Below are 20,002 nucleotides of genomic sequence, written 5' to 3' on the forward strand. Positions count from 1 at the left end.
TTTCAATCAGGGAGATGTGCAGCTAATGTTCCAGAAGATAAAAGGCACACTACACAGTCTTGAAACAGACGTTCATGGTAAGCTCTCATTTGTCTGCCACCTCTTCTCTTTGTGCTCATAAATTAGTCAAGGAGTGTGCATTCACTGTATGTATGTAGTCTGGAGTCAGATGTTAGGTAGCTCTCTTTTCACCAGGTTCCTGTGCACTGTACTGTGGGGTTGGCAGGTCCTCAGTGGTGTGGGCCAGCTGTTGGAGGTGCTGTATTGGTTCCCGGTAGCTTCCATCTTCCTTGTTTATGTGGTGTACCCCAGTCCCCATTTATGAAGTGGCCACCCATTCTCAAGGTCCATAGGCGGGGGAGGGGAGAATGATTAATGCAATGGATGTGTATAGCACATTATGGAACACCTTCCTAAATTGCTCCATAGGTAGTAGGGTAGGGAACATGCACATTACATTGTTTTTAATCGGTAGCCTGGACAAAATGATCGAGGTGGCTACAGGTAGTGCCACTGAGGCCTATGTCGTGGTGGTGAGGGAGAGGGGTGTGTGTACAGGTACCAACCCAAAGTAACTGGTGGTGGCTAAAGCCTGATGGCTGCTGTGGCCTAGTGGTTAGAGCACCAACCTTATAATCATAAGGTTGCTGGTTCAAATCCCACCTAAGGCAAGTCACTTCAGGGACAAAATTTGACACAAACCCAGAATACTTGAATGTAACACACCTTGATCGACTACTGGAGAAAGTGTGATCACACCTGCAAATAATGAGCACCATTTTTATTTGTGCCCTTCCCTAACACAAGTATTACATTGCAACTGTGATGAAGTAACCATCCATCTATTGGGTTTCCCATTGTTTCCCTTTTGCTCCTCAGCATTATATACCATAGCTGATGTATTCAATGTGAAAATATGAGCCAGCTGTTTGTAGGTCCTTCTTGGGCCCCCCCCCCCCCCCCCACCAATGTGGCTTGTGGGTAAGGATATGTGTCCATCAGACAGCAAACACTGTGTATGTGGTACCTGGAGTTATGTGGAAGTGTGTACCTGGCAGATCACACGTGGTACATTAATCTCTTATTGATGGCACTCTGTATTGTGGGTCAGTATGGTGGAGGGGAGGGAGGAAGGGAGAGAGAGATGCTGGCTGGCCATTTTTATTCATGAACACAAATATCCATCCAGCCTCCCCGGCCCAACCCCCCTGCACATATGGCCATGCAGGTTGGAATGAACAGGTGGCTTTCTGTATGGCCAACATTCTCAGACATACATCACCTTCTCATTCACACAGCACATTTAATGCTATGCATATTGCTGCCTCCTTCCTCTCAACTCAACAGCAGCATTTGGTGATATGTAATGCACAAGGGAGACAAACACACACACACACCCTGATAGTTATATTGTAACAGAAACATTTATTTCCCCCCCACCCCCACCCCTACAAAATAAGCCCCAACAATGCCCTCCTCCCCCCCACAACTCCCCACACACCCCAACAATTCCCTCCCCCACCCCCCACAGAACCCCCAACATTTCCCTCCCCCCCACACACAACCCCAACAATTCCCTCCCCCACCCCCCACAGAACCCCAACATTTCCCACCCCCCACAGAACCCCAACATTTCCCTCCCCCCACACACACAATCCCAACAATTCCCTCCCCCACCCCCCACAGAACCCCCAACATTTCCCTCCCCCCACCCACACAACCCCAACAATTCCCTCCCCCACCCCCCACAGAACCCCAACATTTCCCACCCCCCACAGAACCCCAACATTTCCCTCCCCCCACACACACAATCCCAACAATTCCCTCCCCCACCCCCCACAGAACCCCCAACATTTCCCTCCCCCCACACACACAACCCCAACAATTCCCTCCCCCACCCACTCCCCACACCCCCAACAGGCCCCCCCTATTTAAATTAAGGGCGGCCACGCCCTCTGAGCAAGGCCCTCTGTAGCAGGGCAATGAGCAGCCCCAGCAGTACCCTTAGTGGGCCCTGGAGCTGCTCATTGCCCTGCCGTAGGGCTCTCACCTCCTGCAGCAGCTGGTGCTGGCCAACTATGAGCTGCTGCTGGCCATCTACCAGCTGCTGCAGGAGGCGCACCACAGTAGCAGGGCCAAAGGCTGGAGGTGGGCCAGGGGACACTGAAGATGGCCCAGGGGATGGAGGTGGGCCAGGGGACACTGAAGCTGGCCCAGGGGATGGAGGTGGGCCAGGGGACATTGAAGCTGGCCCAGGGGATGGAGGTGGGCCAGGCGATGGCGCTGCCTGAGGGGAGGGAGAGGCTTCATACGGAGCTGCAGGTGGGGAGGGGTCCTCATTAATGTCCTCATCCTCCTCATCTATGATGAGGACTCCCTCCTCCTCCTCCTCCTCCTCCTCCTGGTGGGCCGCCTCCTGGCCTGGCTGCTGCTCCTCCTCCTCCTCCTCATCCAGGTGCCCCTTCTCCTGCTCCTCCTCCTCCTGCTCCTCCTCCTCCTCCTGCTCCTCCTCCTCCTCCTCCTGGAGGTGGTGGCCCTCCTCATCCTCGCGCTCAGCTTCCTGCTGGTGGAGCCCTGTGTATGTAAAAGGAGTGTGATTGAGATCAGTGCATACACCATGGCTTGCATAGTGCAGTAGCTGGGTGGCGTGAGGCAGGGGATGGGGCAGGGTGTGGTAAGGCGTAGCCTATGCCCATGGGGAATGAGCTGCATCAGATGACATGAAACAGAACCCTGGACCCTCCTCTGACACACACCACGCAGGACATGTTGCCATACCAAATTCATTGCTGACCAGCATGTTTGCATTGTGAGATGCAACGAGGGGTTGATGGGCAGTTGTTGTAGGAGTTATTGGGGGGGGGGGCAGTGGGAAGGGTGTTGAGCACAATTCTTTTATGTGATTTAGGCCATAACATGCAGTAAAAGTAGGGCCTCAGGCAGCTGTACCAGGACACAGTAATCAGCCACCACAATAAGGGGAATAGTAAAGTGTGGCATATCATCTCATTCATCTCGGGGGGATGGTCGGACGTTGCAGGCACGCTCATGGGAGAACCCCTGCAACCTGCATCCTTGATCTGGGACAGATATGGTATTACTAGGTGGCTATTAGGCACATGGGAAGTGATATTGTACAACACATTTGCTTTATTCATGAAATGTATGTAGTAATCTGTACAGGTGTCCTGTTTTTGAATACTTACGGCGAGCCCTGAGGTGCCTTCGCACCGCCCGGATGAGGTCGGGCCTCTCCCGCCTCACCCGGCGGAACTGCCTCCTCAGGGACTTCAGGTCCCGGTGGACTCCAAAGCGTCTGTAAGATATAAGTTTGTAGAGCAGGGGTCAGGGGTGTTGGTCCTTTTTGTCCTCTGCACACATTCATTTGCTATTCACATACCAGAGAGAGAGGGTCTACAGTGTTGGGGGGGGGGGGGGCACCTCCATTGGTAGTGAATCATAGGAGCCACCTTTTTACCATTTTGGGGGGTGGAACCCCCAGTGGAGATGACCCCTCCCTCCATACATATTTGATATTGGGGGTGGGGTGGTGAAGCACCCACAGCAGCCACCGAGTTGGTTCCTATGCAGATGATGCCAGAGAGGTGGGCATGAGGCCAGACAGTACCGTTTGTATACATTATAATGTATGCTTGTTAAACTACTTTATATGTGTTATCATGACCATGTTATAAAGTATGGTATAGGTTTCATTGGTCTCATGCTTCCACTATTCGGAGGCGTTGTAACCCACTGGCTGCAAAGAGGGGTTGGAAAATGTGGCCTTCACATAACTAACGAAATTGTCACATAACACTAATAGCATAGTCACATACCTAACCTAACGAAATACATTCTTGTAGGGATGTGGGAATGGTGGTCGTTTCAATAACATACAAATTATTAGTGATTGTGCATGTTCCTATATTACTCATGATCCTTGCATGGACACTCCAGTTACTGCTGGTAACATTGATGACGGAGCTGTTATATGTGTAGGTACAGGAGGGGAGGGGGGTTGGGCCATAACCTTACCTTTCTAACCTTTCCCGGATGCGGGACCAGGCTCGCATGGCCTGCAGCCTGGGGGGCAGGTGGTGGTGCTGGATAAACAGCCTGTGCCGGTGCCTTAGGCACAGCCGCACCAGCAGCAGGCTCTCCTCTTCTCCAAAATTTGGCTCCCTGCGTTGTGCCATTTTTCCACGTGTTGGAAAAGAAGTGCCTTATATAGACGACCTTGCGTGAGGGACGTCGTTTCATGCACAGCTCCATATATGGATGACCATTCCATATATGGCCCCTATCAGCACGTGGACGCCCTCGTAAGCATAGACGTCTTTGACGTGCACATGCCTGCAGGAGTGTGAAACGTGCCTTATATAGATGAGTATGACGCACCCCACCCGACCCTTTTCCCATATACACAATATGCATTTACTGCATGTTCAGTAGGTGTACAGTGCATGCAGATCCGGACATTCAGATGGGCACATATGATGAAAGTATGGGTGGAGCAACATGATATGTCTGTAGTTGACACATATATGCGTTCCTCATATATTTCCGTACCTGGATGGCCTGAACAACATGTACTGTACTTGCGATACACCTATGTACATTATTTTACACACCACGTGATTTGGTCGTTTGCACCTGCAATAATCGACCATCTTAGGGCGCCCAATTTAGTCACGCTTATGCGCTCGTCATTTGATTGTTTTCTTACAGGGATAATCGATTATCGAAAAACGCCCACACTATTTTTCCATTATACAGGTCTATTTTTGGACGTTTTCGTAAGAACGTCCTAATTCGTACTTGGACGATCTTTCCATTATGCCCCTCCAAGTGACATCAAAATGTTGAAACCAATTAGGCCAATCTCACTTTCCCCTTCCCCACGCAGCTGTCATTGCTGTACTCTCAAAACAAAGCAAGCAAACCTATGAGCTGCTGCATCCACGTTGTCACTCTTTATTGTTAAAAAAAATCCTTTATCCTCCACCTTTTAAGACACTGCCTATCCTGCTTGATAGTGATGGCACAAGGAAAGCAAGTTTGGTCCAGTGAAGACTAATTCAAAATAACCTGTTTCTTTGCTGGGCCCTAGTATTACCATATTAAAAATGCAACCATGCCTCTGTGGCTATGTTCCACTAATGTTAAACAATTAACTGGATTTCTTGAAAGGATTATATAAACGTAGGATGCATGACTAGGGGCACAAACATACACTTATTTATTCAATATCACAATTCCTCATGTAGAGCCACAAAACAACTTTTTAGGGCAGATAGTGTTCCATTTATTATCGAACAGAGGTAAGAGTTTTCAGTTTTGGCACAATATAAGTCATCACAAGAACAAAATATAAGAAAACCAGTGGACTGAATTAGGGGCTTATAGCCCATTTATGTTTAAACAAAAGAGATCTGCATGAAATAAAATATTTATTTTTATTTTGACTTATAAAACTACTTGCCCCTGAAACATGTTCAACACAGAATAATCCCTTTGTGTATCTAAAAGGTAAACGTCTACAAAACAGATGAAGATGTGATTCCATGTGCCCCAATGAAAGGAGAGTTTAAATCTACTTCCATTTAATTTCAGTATATTCTATCATCTTTATAACACCAGGCTTCCGAAGGCAGATTACAACTACAGTTAAGATGAACCCATCAGGAAACAGGATAGTCTCACTGAAATCTGGACATCTATATATAAGAACAGTGAAGAAAAATGAGCACAAACTAGAGTTTAGAATTGCAGTTTCTACCAGCTACAATAATTTTTGAAGCTGTTTTAGTGATATTCAATTGTTATTTCTTTTCTCCTCCACCTTTTAGTTTGCTTGCTTTGACCTGAAATGACAGGTTAACCAAATGGGCTGCCTTGCTTACAGTGGACTAGATAGACTCACTTTCACTCTGGTCTTCTCCATTCCCCCCCCCCCCCCCGGGGTTTTAGAAAAAAATGGTGCCTATGTACCTCTCCTGCCTGCTCTCCCCGTCTGCGTGGTCACTTTTACTGCTCCAAGCGCCGTTCTCCTTCCGGCACCGGCGATTCCCATAGTCAGCCTTCTGCAAGCATCGGGGTCTCTCCTCAGGCACGGCCCGCCTACTCTAATACAACTTTCTGTTTTCTGCAGAGGTGAGGCGCACCTGAGAAGAGGCCCCGACGCTTGCAGAAGACTGACTATGGAAATCGCCGGTGCCGGAGGGAGAATGGCACTTCAGGGCAGTAAAAGTGACCACGCAGATGGGGAGAGCGGGCAGGAGAGGCGCATAGGCGCCATTTTTTCTAAAATCCTGTTTGAGGGAGTGACCGCTCCCCCTGCGCCCCCCTAGCTATGCCATGAGCAGCCCAAGTGTGTGTGTGGGGGGGGGGACGCACGGAGCAGTGAAGGCCTGGGGGGGGGGGGGGGGTTCCTCGGTGGCCCTGGTCATTCCTGTGCTACCCAGTTAGAGTATCTACATTACCCTGTGCTAAGTGGTTAGTGTAGGGATAATGCATGAACTAGCAATAAATGCTGCAACAATAATTTTTTTAAATGGCCATGCGCTAATGGCAACAGTATATGATAGTGGGAGTGTTAATAAAAATATTCCTGCTTTAAGTGGAAAATATTATTGATTGTAATATGACAGTATAAAACTGTTTGTGATGGAGGTGGGTGGGGGGTTCTATTCCCCTTTCCCCCCATCTTTGAGAATGGCCACTTGCCTGCAATGTTCCCTCTAAGGACTGAGTTGACATTCGCAAAATTTTTCCATTTATTTATTTATTTGTTACATTTATATCCCACTTTTCCCCACCTATTTGTAGGCTCAATGTGGTTTACAAAGTACTGGAGAGGCGTTACAGACTCCGGTGTAAAAAAATGCAAGGTGATGTTGTGGTAAGATAAAGTTCATGTGGCACAGCCACCTAGGGAATCGTACAATGGAAGAGTTGCGTTATGTCCATTACGTTCTTTAGTTTTGTTGTGTTGCAGAGATCAGGCATTTATGTTGGATCGGTAGAGTATGCCTTTTTAAACAGGTTAGTTTTTAGTGTTTTCCGGAAGTTTAGGTGGCCGTTCGTAGTTTTCAAGGCTTTTGGTAATGCGTTCCACAGCTGTGTGCTTATGTAGGAAAAACTGGACGCGTAAGTTGATTTGTATTTGAGTCCTTTGCAGCTTGGGTAGTGCAGATTTAGGTATGTTCGTGTTGATTCGGATGTGTTTCTAGTTGGTAGGTCGATCAAGTCTGTCATGTATCCCGGAGCTTCACCGTAGATAATTTTGTGAACCAGAGTGTAGATTTTGAAAGCAATGCGTTCTTTGATTGGGAGCCAGTGGAGTTTCGTGAAGGGGTTTTGCACTTTCAAATTGCGTTTTTCCGAAAATAAGTCTAGCTGCCGTGTTTTGAGCGGTCTGAAGTTTCTTTAAGGTTTGTTCTTTGCATCCCGCATAAATTTCATTGCAGTAGTCTACATGGCTTAGTACCATTGATTGTATCAGGTTGCGAAATGTTCCCCTCGGGAAGAATTGTTTCATGCGTTTGAGTTTCCACACTGAGTGGAACATTTTCTTTGTTGTGGATGTCACTTGGCTCTGTAGTGTTAAGTTGCGGTCCATTGTAACGCCGAGGATTTTCAGGCTGTCTGAGATAGGGAGGGTGTAATCTGGGGTGTTGATAATTGTGGGGTTATCCGCGCTGTGTTGGGATGAGAGGATGAGACAGTGTGTTTTTTCTTTGTTTAGTTTTAATTGAAATGCATTTGCCCAAGAGTCCATGATGTTCAAGCTGATCTTGATTTCGTTGGTGATTTCTGTCAGTTTAGATTTGTAAGGAATGAATATTGTGACATTGTCTGCATAGATGAAAGGGTTAAGGCCTTGGTTGGATAAGGACTTGGCTAGTGGGGTTATCATTAGGTTGATCAGTGATAGCGGTGATTCTTGTGGTACTCCGCAGTCTGCTTTCTATGGTGATATGTTTGAGTTTGATTTTACTTGCTATGTTCTTGTGGTTAGGAAACCCTTGATTCAGCTAAGTATGTTTCCACCAATCCTGAATTTATCTAGTAATCTTATTAATATATTATGGTTTACCATGTCGAATGCACTAGACATGTCGAATTGGAGGAGGAGGAGGATGTTTTTGCCTATTGCTATTTCCTGCTTGAATTTGGCTAGGAGAGTGAGTAGTACTTTTCCTTAGGGAAGAGACCTTGCTGAAGCACAAAGTTTAGGTTGGATGTGAGGTCTGCTATGAAGCAGTCAGGGGCAGATTTCATTAGATAGTTGGGACAGGTATCTAGTTTACAGTGAGTGTTGGAGAACCTGCTGATCGCCTGTGCAACTGCATCGATGGTAAGGAGGGCGAATTTTAATCAGGTTCGGTCAGACGGGTATTCTCCAGTGGTTGGGTCCAACTCATTAAGGAAGATTTTGATGACAGTGTTGTCCTGAGGCAGCGTGTTGTGTAGGTTTGCAATTTTTTCATTGAAATACTTTGCAAGTTTGTCTGCAGATGGGATGTCTGTATTCGATGTAGTGACCAAGTTGGTGTCTAGGAGTCTGTTCACGAGTTGGTATAATTTCTTTGTGTCTTTGTAATCTGTCCCTATTTTAGTTTTATAGTATGATCTTTTGGTCTGTCTTATAGCATATTTGTATTTTCTTTGTGATTTTTTCCATGTGTTGAGTGTGTGTTCGTCTTTTGTTTTTCTCCAAGCTCGTTCGAGTTTCCTGGATTGTGTTTTTAGCTTTTTCATCATCATTGAACCATGGTATCGAGTTATGCTTAAGTGAAGTTTTTGTTCTTATGGGTGCTATTTCATCTAGTATGCATTTGCATCTTTTATCCCATTCCACGAGGTAATATATGGAGTCTGTTTGTGCTGTCCATTCATTGTTGTATATCTGTTGCCAGAATGTTTTCGTGTCTACTTGACCTCTTGTGCTGTAAGATGTGTTCTTGTATTTGATGTAATCCCTTCTTCTGCCAGTGTAGGGATAAAATTTGTAGTGATCAGTCCAATTACATTACCTTGTGAGCACTTCTTACAGATACATACACAGACATGCACACACACAGGGCCAGCGTTAGGGGACGGGCAAACAGGGCAGCTGCCCTGGGCCCCATAGCTCTAGGGGCCTCCATGGTCCAGGCATCTCTTCCCCTTCTCCCCACCATAGTCTGTCTCTTCCTCCCTTCCCCTCACCTTCCCGATCTTCTTCAAAAATATATTTCCCTGCCTCTGGCTGCCCCACAGCTTTGCCTCTCTGCTGCGATCTGCCTCCCTCTGACACAACTTCCTGTTTCTGCCTGGGTGGATCGCAACAGGAAGGGAAAACTTTGGGGCAGCCAGAGGCAGCTTCTGAGGATGGCTGCCGTGCTGGGGCCCCTCTGAGAAAGGAAATATATTTTAAAGAAGACTAATAGGTAGTGAGGGGAAGGGATGGAGATGAACCATAGTGGGGAGAAGGATAAGAGATGCCCGGACTGTATAGTAGCAATGCAGGTGGGAAGATCCGGGGAGGGGGCAAGGAGGAGAGGGGATTATGGACCCCCTCCTTAATTTCTGCCTGGGCTATAACCAGCCCTGCACATGCACACATAAACACTCACAGGGAGGTTAGAAATGAACCATACTCTGCATGCTTTCCCTACTTGTTCACCTGTACTTTATAGCTACTCTGAATTTTACTCAGATACTGGATGTTTAGCACAGCTTAAAAGGGAACACTGCTCCCCCTGTATAAGCACCACTCAAAAAAAAAAAAAGAGAGACAGTAGGGGCACTTTTTAACACAGCAGGGAAGAACCCCTTCACTGTCTACCAGCTGAGTCCCCCCAGTACTTCTGTTACTGACAGTTTTATACATACTGTATGCACTCCAGGGAATTATGTACCAAAAAATCATAATAATGCAGGGCAAATTGATACAACATTTTGAACAGAATAGTATTTTCAGTATTCTGGAAATATATGCAGGTACTTTAACAACTTGGCTTTTGCTCCCCAGTCCAGCATCTTCCAGTTGACCACATGAACAGTAATGTTCAGCAGTATTGTAACATGGCAACCATAAAATAATTAAATTATCAATGTTTTTGGTAGGTTGCTAAATGGCCACCATGCTTCAGCTCTTCTAGCCTTTAGTTTGCTGTTCAGTTACCAAATATTAGGTATTACCTGTCTTAGCTATGCCTAATGGCAGGGGCGTAGCCAGACCTTGGCGGGAGGGGGGTCCAGAGCCCAAAGAGGGGGGCACATTTTAGCCCACCTCCCCCAGCTGCTGCCCCTCCCCACCACTTCCAACCCCCACGCCCTGCTGCCGCTGCCACCGCAAGATACCTTTGCTGGTGGGGGTCCCCAACCCCCGCCAGCCGAAGCCTTCTTCAGCGCCGGTCTCCTGCACGCCACGTTCACTGATCTGTGCTTTCTTGAGTCCTGACGGCCTGACCTGCATGTTCCTGTAAGTGAAACTGAGCATGTTCAGTTTCACTTAAAGGAACATGCAGGTGCACTGCGTTCGCTGATCTGTGCTTTCTTCCTCCTGACGTCCTGGCGTCCTGCCAGCAAAACCAGGGGCCCGGACTAAATCAAAGACCAATAGCAGGCATAAAGAAATACAAAACACTGTATACATTGCTCTGGACTTACAGAGCAATTCCAACATACCAAAATATCAGTAACTTCCATGAGTCATACAACAGGGACCTACCTAGGAAAGACAGTACTACAGTTGGTGCTAAAACATCAATACACCCATTGGAAAACTAAACAAACCAGATTAGTACAGATTGATCCTGCAGTCAATGCATATACTGCAGCAGAACATATTTATCCACTCCTAACCTAGCTGAGATAATATTTAACCATTTTTCTGACTTCATGTGCAACTTTCTTTAAATCAATCACCTTACTTTCTTTCTTACTTTCTTACCTATCTATATGTTACATCTTTGCTTTACACTTCATTATCAATTATAATGTTCTATTACATATTGTGTTGACATTGTTAGTATACCATGCCATACTTTTATTGTTTTTGAATATTTTTACTGCTGTAATTAATTCATTGTTCATGTTTGATCTATTCTTACTGTACACCGCCTTGAGTGAATTCCTTCAAAAAGGCGGTAAATAAATCCTAATAAATAAAATAAATAAATAAAATGCTAACAGAAAAACATGTCTCTTTCACACATGCAGAACACAGACCTTCACCCAGTATAGAATAAGTGACCACAAAGTAAAAATAGAAATCAAAATTAAACAGAACACCCAAGAAGCTAGGTTCTGCATACAGTGCAACACCAGAGAAAGAGAAAGCAATGCACATGCCCCTGTACTTTACAAAATATAAAGATATCAGATGTAAATTTCAAAAACTGACATATTCCAATCAATATATAACAAATACAAATAAAACAAAATGTGGAAAATATGATACCATTTTATTGAACTAAATACATTTTTCGATTAGCTTTCAGAGGCCAAATCCTCCTTCCTCAGGTTAAGACAGTATGCTGCTGTTATAGTATCCTGTCCTGAGGAAGGAGGTTTTGATCTCTGAAAGTTAGACAAAAAGGTATTAAAATTAGTCCACTAAGAAGATAACACCTTGTTTCCAATTTCTATTTTAATTTATTAAGGTTCATTAACACAGCTACCACTCTACTTTATATTAAACGGAAAATAAAATTCTATTTCTCTACCATTACTTTTTTTTTTCCAATTGTGTTGGTCCCAGTCTCTGGTTTCTGCTATCCTCGTCTTCTCTTGACTCTCTTGCCAGGATTTCCTGTCTGTCATTTTTCTCTCTTCCTTTTCCTTTCAGCTTTCTTCAATTTATTTTCTGCCTCTGTCTAGATTTAATTCTCTCTTACTAGTCAGTCCTCAATTTCCTTCTTTTTATTCTGTCTGCCTACAGCTTGCCACCTCTTTCCTTCACCCCAGCTCTCCTATTTCACTTCCTCTTATTCCCCCAGGATCTCACTAACTCTATCCTCTTCTCCCACCCAACCATCCAGCATCTGTCCTTTTTCTTCCCCCCAATCCAGTATGTGTCCTCTTTCTCTCCTTACTTCCATCCAGAGTCTGCCCCCCCCTCTCTCTCCTTCCCCTTCCATCCAACATATCCCCTCTTTCTCTCCCTCATCCTTCCAGTGTCTCCCCCTCTTTCTCATCCTTCCACCCAGCATCTCCTCTCTTTCCCTACCCTTCCCTCTCCCCTCTTTCTCTCCCATCCAGCGTCTTCTCTTGTTCTCTCCTTCAACAGAACTTCCCATTCCGGGGCAGAGGACAGGCAGAGCTGACAGCGCCTGCCTGAAGGCTGCGGCGCCACACTTGCTTTTTTGTTGCTTTGCTGCTGCCGCTGCTCATCAGGAGAAGCAGCAGCGGCGGTGCGGTGGTGGCAGTGTGGGGAAAATGTGAAAGAGGGATTCCCTTACCCAGCAGTGTGTTTCAGCGGGAGACTTCCCCGTTTTGGCAGGAGTGTAGGAGATGATCCACCAAAGCTGAATGCAGGAGACTTGGCAGATCTGCCAGTGTGGCAGCTGTGCTGTGTGGCTGAACATTGCATGTCTAGACTCCATGGAGTGTGATCCTTGGATCAGGGGTCCTAGAAATTGGACAAAGTGTCTACTGTATCTGTGGTGTATTTCCTACTACTACTACTACACTAATTTCTATAAGGCTACTAGATTTATGCAGCGCTGTGAACATTATATACAGGTACTTCCTCTGTTCCTAGAGGGTTCACAATTTAACAGATCCCTGAATTGGGCTCTGTTTTTATTTAGTGGTTGTATTATGTATATATTTAATTTTTTTTATTATTGTAAACCACTTTGACACTCTATTGTATTTAGTGGTATATCAAATTAATAAATCAAATCAAGCCAGAGTTAAGGAGTGACACAGGGAGTCTAAGAGATTAGCAAAGGACAAGGAAAAGGCTGGTGTTCTGTTTTAGCAGCATTTCCATGAATTTGCTGATCACACAGATCAATTCCCAGTCTCCTCCTACTTCTGTTTTTGTGGAGAGAAACCACATCTGTCTTTCCACAGTCCTCTGGGACCTAAAGAAACATTGAAAAGGCCAAACAGAGGACTCACCAGAACTTCCTCAACTTGCCTCAGAACCCTCAGACATATTGCATCTAGTCCCATTGTTTTGTCTACTCAGTTTCACTAGATCCTCACAAACATAGGGCTCCTTTTACTAAGCAGCGGTAATCCCAACGCGGGCTATTTAGGAAGTACCGCCGGGCTACCGCAGCAGCTTGGCAGTACTTCCCACCCCTACTGCACCGTCATTTCTGGCGCTACGCAAATTTGTAGCGCCAGATACTTCCTGGCGATAATTGGGCAGTGCCGTGCGCTGCCCAGTTACCGCCGGGCTAGCGCAGGAGCCCTTACCGCCACCTCGATGGGTGGGGGTAAAGGCTCCCCCCTGACATGGCCACATGGCGTGCTTTACTTGCCGACCAGCCATTTCCTGAAGGAAAGCGAGACCGTCCCTTTTACCAGCTGCTGGCCCCCTTTTGCCGCAGCTTGGTAAAAGGGGGCCATACTCTTTTAAAAATCATTTGAGATCTACCTCACTTCCTTTCTAATTTGCGTTTGTTTTTTGAGGTTCTATGCCTACTCCTTTATCTGTGAACATAGAATAGAAATACTCATATTTGCGAAGCAGTACCTCATCAGCCTCTACATGTTCTTCCTCTTCACCATGCTGTTTTTGCATTTCCTCTGGTCACTAAGGGGCCCGTTTACCAAGCTGCAACATAAGGACCCCTGTGGTGGCATCGACGCATGGGTTTGCCACGCGCCAAAGCCCCCTTTTACCACAGCGGGTAAAAGGATGTTTTTAAAAAAATGGAAACAGCTGTGTGGTAAGTTAAGCACTTGTGACGTGGCCATTTCCTGGGGGAGCCCGCCTCTATTTAGGAGGTGGTAAGGGCTCCTACACTAAACTGGCAGTAACCAGACAGCACACAGCACTGCCAATTACTGCTGGGTAAGCCCCCGGCACTAAAAAATAAAATTATTTTTTGAGTGCTGGAAATGGCACGTGGCACATACTGAGGGGCATAATCGAACGTGGCTGGCCATCTCTAAGGGCGGCCATCTCAGAGAATGGGGCCACAATGGGGAGGGACGAACCATATTATCGAACGAGATGGGCAGCCATCTTTCGTTTCGATAATACAGTTGGGGCCGGCCAAATGTCAGAGATGGCCGAGTTTGAGTTATTTTGATGGCAAGATTGGAATGGATGAATGATATGTGATTTTAATGAAGCACAAGCACGAGCACAATATATCCCAAGGGAAGTGAAATAATTATGTGAATATGAGTGTATATCGCATTGTGGGTTGGTTTGTGTAAGATATGTGGGGGAAGAGAGATCAGGGTGTCATGTATTAACATATTCCTCCTTTATGTTTAAACAAATGTTGAACTGTATGTTTTATTATCCATGTATCAGAAGGTAATATGGAATGTACCATAATTTATGGGCGGAGGTTTGAGCTCAAGTCTAACAATATTTAATGTGAGTAGTTCATGACTTATATATATGTATTATAGATAGATGCATATATCGGTGAGTAAGATCTACTTGGGCGCAGCTGTATGTACATACACAAATATTAGGAGGTGGAACATCACATGTGCAATGATGGTTCCATTGTGACACCACCACATATTCCTCTTGGGGATATAATGGGTGTAAACGGTATGGTCTGAGCACATTTAAAACAATTTAAAACACTTTAGCATTTTTTTAAAGTGCATATATATATATATATATATATATATATATATATATATATATATATATATATATAAAGTTAAATTATTCTGAACCCAAGTTTACTATAGTGAGATACAAATCAAAGTCAGATATACACATAAAGTAGCACATATGAGTTTATCTTGTTGGGCAGACTGGATGGACCGTGCAGGTCTTTCTCTGCTATCATCTACTATGTTACCACGTTACTATCTTTGTTTCTAATGTAATGGTATGATGTTCCTTTGTTTGTTAGCTGGCAATTAAGGATATGCATTCATTTGGAGCACTATTTAATAAGGTGCACTAACATTTTCAGTGCGTGCTAAAAATTAGCACACAGTAACCGTGTAGACGCTCATAGGAATATTATGGACATCTACATGGTTAGCGCACGCTAAAAACACTAATGCGCCTCTAGTGTGGCTTAGTAAACAGGGCCCTTGGTTTGTTAGCATGCCTTAAAACTTTTGATATACACAAATTCAATTCAATACACATTGACCTAAAAATTTGCGCTGGTAACATTGATTAGTAGCTTAAAAATCGTAACATACATTCAAAATGTTTTATTAACACGTATGTGTGAAATGAACCAGAAATCTGAAAATCAGGAAAACAAACAAAACATTTTTGCCCTGTACACATCCATACTGATAATATTCAATAGTGGATTACTGACAGGTCTGTGACCCCGGACTGATTTCATTCTCTTATTTTTCCCACTTGCTGACTGAACATTAGTCAGTTAGGCTTCTTATGCAGTGCTGGTCTCTAGTACAGTGCTTGAAGGTTGTGTACACATGCAAGATGATGGCATGTTGTGTGTGTAAAAATCTTAGGAGGCCTTTTAATAAAATGCGGCAAGCCCACATGGGCTTGCTACTCAGCAATCTGGCACTACCACCAGGGTACCACGATAGTAATGCCTGCCCCCACTGCACGCCATTTCTGGTGCATCAGAATTTATTTTGGGAGGGAGTTAGCACGGGAGTCCTTACTGCCTCCTAAATAGGTGGTGATAAGGGCTCCCCGAGAAATGGCCGTGCGGCAAGTGGTTAACTTACCACACCTCCATTTCCTTTAAAAAAATAAGACTTTTTACCTGCTGCGGTAAAATGGGGCCTTGGTGTGTGGCGAACTCACGTGCTGATCCCACCCCAGAGGTCCTTTTACTGCAGCATGGTAGAAGGACCCCTTAGTGATGCTTGTATGCTAGTTTAATTTATTGCCTATATATTTGCATACAGGGCTAAGATTCTATATATAGCACCTAAAAAATCAGCACCGAAAAACCCTCTTAAGTGGTGTTCTGTAAGCTGTGCCTGAAGTTCAGTGTGGTTTATAGAATTAATGCTTAAGCAGAGAGGTCGTGCGTAAATGTAGACCCTGCCATTTGCATCAATGAAAACATTGTGCAAATGCCCTTTGCCTAAATTCAAGTGCAGAGCACCATTATTCTACAATTATGTGTGTAACTCAAAACCATGCCCCCGATCCACCCCAAAACACCCATAACACTCCCATTTCTGCGCCCCCTTTTTCAGGCCGCGTGTACATTTTAGGCACGGACCCTGCAGCTAACTTTATGCATGTAAGTTCCAATTAAATCTAATTAGTGCCAATAATTGCTTGCTAAAAAGTCAATTATTGGCACTAATTGGCTTGTTATTCTATTAAAGTGTACACACAAATAGGAAGTGTGACTAAATTTGTGTACTCAATTTTTGGCAACCTTTATTATTATTTTTTTTTTGTACCCTGTGCTTTCCCACTCATGGCAGGCTCAATGTGGCTTAGGTACTTATTTGTACCTGGGGCAATGAAGGAGTTAAGTGACCTATGCCTGCAGTGGGAATTGAACCCAGTTCTTCAGGACCAAAGTCAACACTCTAACCACTAGGCCACTCCTCCACTCCATTTTGTAGGCTCAGGGGTTAGTGTATTATAGTGCTTACACTTGTGTAGTGCTGGTGTATGTTCTAATGTGTGTTTGCTGCACTGTTAATGCTTATCCATTGTTGATGGGCAGTAGTACAGATGAGTGACAATTTCTTTTCTACAATTTGAATTTTTACAGGGAGAATATTGGTTACTACGAAAGCATAAATATCATTCAACCTGTGGATGCTGCTGCTCTGTTTAAAGTTGAAGGCATGTTTCCGGAGAGGCTATTGGTACAGCCATGGCTCGCCTACCGTGAGTACCGGAAGAAGAAAAAAGGTGTCCTTCTCAAGTAAGTAACTCATTCATATGAGCTATGGGGCTCATTTTCAAAGCACTTGGATGACTCAAAATGGCAAAAAAAAAAAAAAGAGGCCAAAATAAATAATTTTTCCTCTGTCTTCAGAGGGCAATTCCCTCCTTCACTTTTGTTCTCATTTTTCTTTTCTCACACTCTTACATTACATGATATATGTCTACAACAAATAACAGGTTAACATTCACATTCTTGTTTCCCTCATAATTACATAATCTCCTTCATTTTTTTCAGAACAGTCACAAAATTTCACAATCATTTTTCCTTATTATTATATTTATTTTCTTCTTGGGTGGTTCCTTCATCTTCCTCCCATACATCATCAACAGATTTCTCTCCAATCTTACCCTTCAACCGTACCATTTCGGATCTTCCTTCTTTACCGTGGCCCTGCCTGGAAGGGCACTGGTAAAGCTACAATACTTTCAGGTATGGTTTTCTAATCAGAAGCCCAGTCTGCCAGTCCAACCACTGTTGCTACACCACATCCCTGTAGCTGGGCTCTTCCAGACTGTAATCCCAGCAAATTGGATCTGGTCGTATCCGGTTAAAGATTTCCTCCTGGATCCAGGCTTTGCACAGTGTTTCCACCATACTCGTTGCCTAGAGTGGGACGTATGGATACCATGAACACCACAGGTCCCATATCAGGTGCCTACTCAGCTTAGGCAGTTTCTCATTGCCTACCCTCCCAGGCTCAATCCATGGGTATCTCAAGTACTCCTCTGGGAGAGGAGCTTGCATCCATCGTCCCTTGGCAGCCCCCCCAAGGAGGACAATCAGTAGCTTCTGCACATAGTAAAGAGAGTTAGACACAGCAGAACAATAATTGGTAAAAAGGATCACTGTAAAGCATGCTGACTTCAAGATACAAAGCCCCTTTAATAGGTTTAATGTGGACAAATTTAATGTGGACAAATACAAGGTGATGCACATTGGAAAGAAAAATCCAAATCATAGTTGCCTGATGTTAGGGTCCACCTTGGAGGTGAGCACTCAAGAAAAAGATAAAAGAAATCTTCTGCTCAGTGTGTGGCAGTGACCAAAAAAGCAAACAAGATGCTAGGAATAATTAGGAAAGGGATGGTGAATAAGACTGAAAATGCTATAATATTTAGACTATTGATCGATACCTCACACTCGACACCCACGTGAAGAATACAACGAAAAAAATGTTCTACTCGATGTATTTGACAAGTATGCACAGAGTAATTAAAAGCAAGAGCCAAATTATCCATAGGATTAAAGCATATTTGTTGCAGCAGTTATCATAATGCTTCATTTTAGAAACATCGAAAGGTCTAACTTCAACATCTTTCATACTTTTTTTTTTTGTTTTGTTTTATCTTTTAGTTTAATATCTTTTATTGGATTTCAACATAATACAATAGAAGCAAGAGCTCACCACAGTTCAACAAGCAACAGTTACAAACATGGCAAAACTGGAGCTCACATTCAAGAAACAACTATCCACAACTTGAAACACATTAAGAAAAAGGGGGAAGAAAGAGGAGGTGGAGAAATAAATAAAAAAAAGGGAGAGGGTGCTGGAGGATACAAATCCAGACATGGAGCATGCATAGGCCACAAAATACATCAACTCAGTGCTTAACTCTGTACCGAAGCAAAAATGGTACACTACACTCCTTACCCCTTATGATGGTATATTTTAGATGCTTACAGATGGTGAATTCTTGAGCCTCTAGTTAGTATATCTCTCTCATTTGGTTAGTAACAGAATTACTGGTCTTGTATCCCAAAGCTGTTGTAGCGCTCCTGCCTGTGATACACAGTCTGGTTCAGGATGAGACACGATGAGAGAGACTATCCTTAGTCCAAAGGACCAGAAGTAGCCAACGAACCCTGAAGATCTTCACCCAACCAACCGCCTTTCCACGTGACTTGAGCTCCCGGGTGCTGGTGGTCAGAGGGCCTTTCCTGATCTAAAGGAGACGGGGCTAACTAGGAAAGGCTGGAACGGATTACTGGCTCACTAGACTAGGGCAATAACAGGACTTACTAGACTGTAGCTGAGATAGAAGCAGAGTACTTGACAGCGGCAGGAACAGTAGTAGAGCTTGCTTGACTGTAGCAGGAACAGACGTTAAGCTTGTTTGGCTGTAGCAGAAACAGAAGCTAAGCTACTTGGTTTGTAGCACGAACAGAAGCAAAACTTGCTTGGCCTGTAGCAGGAACAGAAGCTGAGCTTACGTGGCTGCAGCAAGAATATATAAGTACAAAAGTATTGCCATACTGGGAAAGACCAGCTTCCTGTTTCCAACAGTGGCCAATCCAGGTCACAAATACCTGGCAAGATCCTCAAAAAGTACAAAACATTTTATACTGCTTATCTCAGAAATAGTGGATTTTCCCCAAGACCATTTAATAATAGTCTATGGACTTTTCCTTTAGGAAGCCGTCCAAACCTTTTTAAAACTCCGCTAAGCTAACCGCCTTTACCACATTCTCTGGCAACGAATTCCAGAGTTTAATTACACATTGAGTGAAGAAAAATTTTCTCAGATTCACAGAGCTACTTGGCAATAGCAGGCACAGAGGCTTCAACCGTCAGCAAACCAGCGAGAAAAGATATTGCTGAAGCACTGAGGCAAGGGAAGAGAGGATTTTAAAAAGAGGACGCCGACGGAGGGAGGAACGTCAAAGCAAGGGCACAGTACTGTGTGGCTCTGACATCAGCCTCGCTCCAGCATGAAACTCTGCCCTGAAGTCGACGAGCCATGATACTGGGGCCATGTCTTTGAGCCTTTGCCCGCCTCTGGGAGCCGTACCAGATAGGAGGGAGTGTGACAGGTGTTTGTTGCTAATTTGTCTTTAGATGTTATAGGTGTTCTCTGAGTGCTATAAGCTTGCCTTTTGAACATGATAAGGATAAGAACCTGGGTGGATGAATCGCTTTGTAGCGCTATAGAAATGCTAAATAG

The 20,002-nt window shown here is 44.6% G+C and overlaps 1 protein-coding gene across 1 annotated transcript in view; it reads left to right on the forward strand.

Annotated features, from left to right (window-relative positions):
* Window positions 1-20,002, forward strand: part of LOC115457552 (cholesterol side-chain cleavage enzyme, mitochondrial) — a 136,654-nt gene that overhangs the window by 39,068 nt on the left and 77,584 nt on the right. Inside the window, exon 2 of the mRNA XM_030187009.1 lies at window positions 16,881-17,036. Coding sequence (XP_030042869.1) covers window positions 16,881-17,036 — 156 coding nt within the window. The remainder of the gene's footprint in view (window positions 1-16,880; window positions 17,037-20,002) is intronic.

The sequence above is a fragment of the Microcaecilia unicolor genome, chromosome 1, assembly GCF_901765095.1.
Source record: "Microcaecilia unicolor chromosome 1, aMicUni1.1, whole genome shotgun sequence".
In the NCBI taxonomy this organism is placed as follows: Eukaryota; Metazoa; Chordata; class Amphibia; order Gymnophiona; family Siphonopidae; genus Microcaecilia; species Microcaecilia unicolor.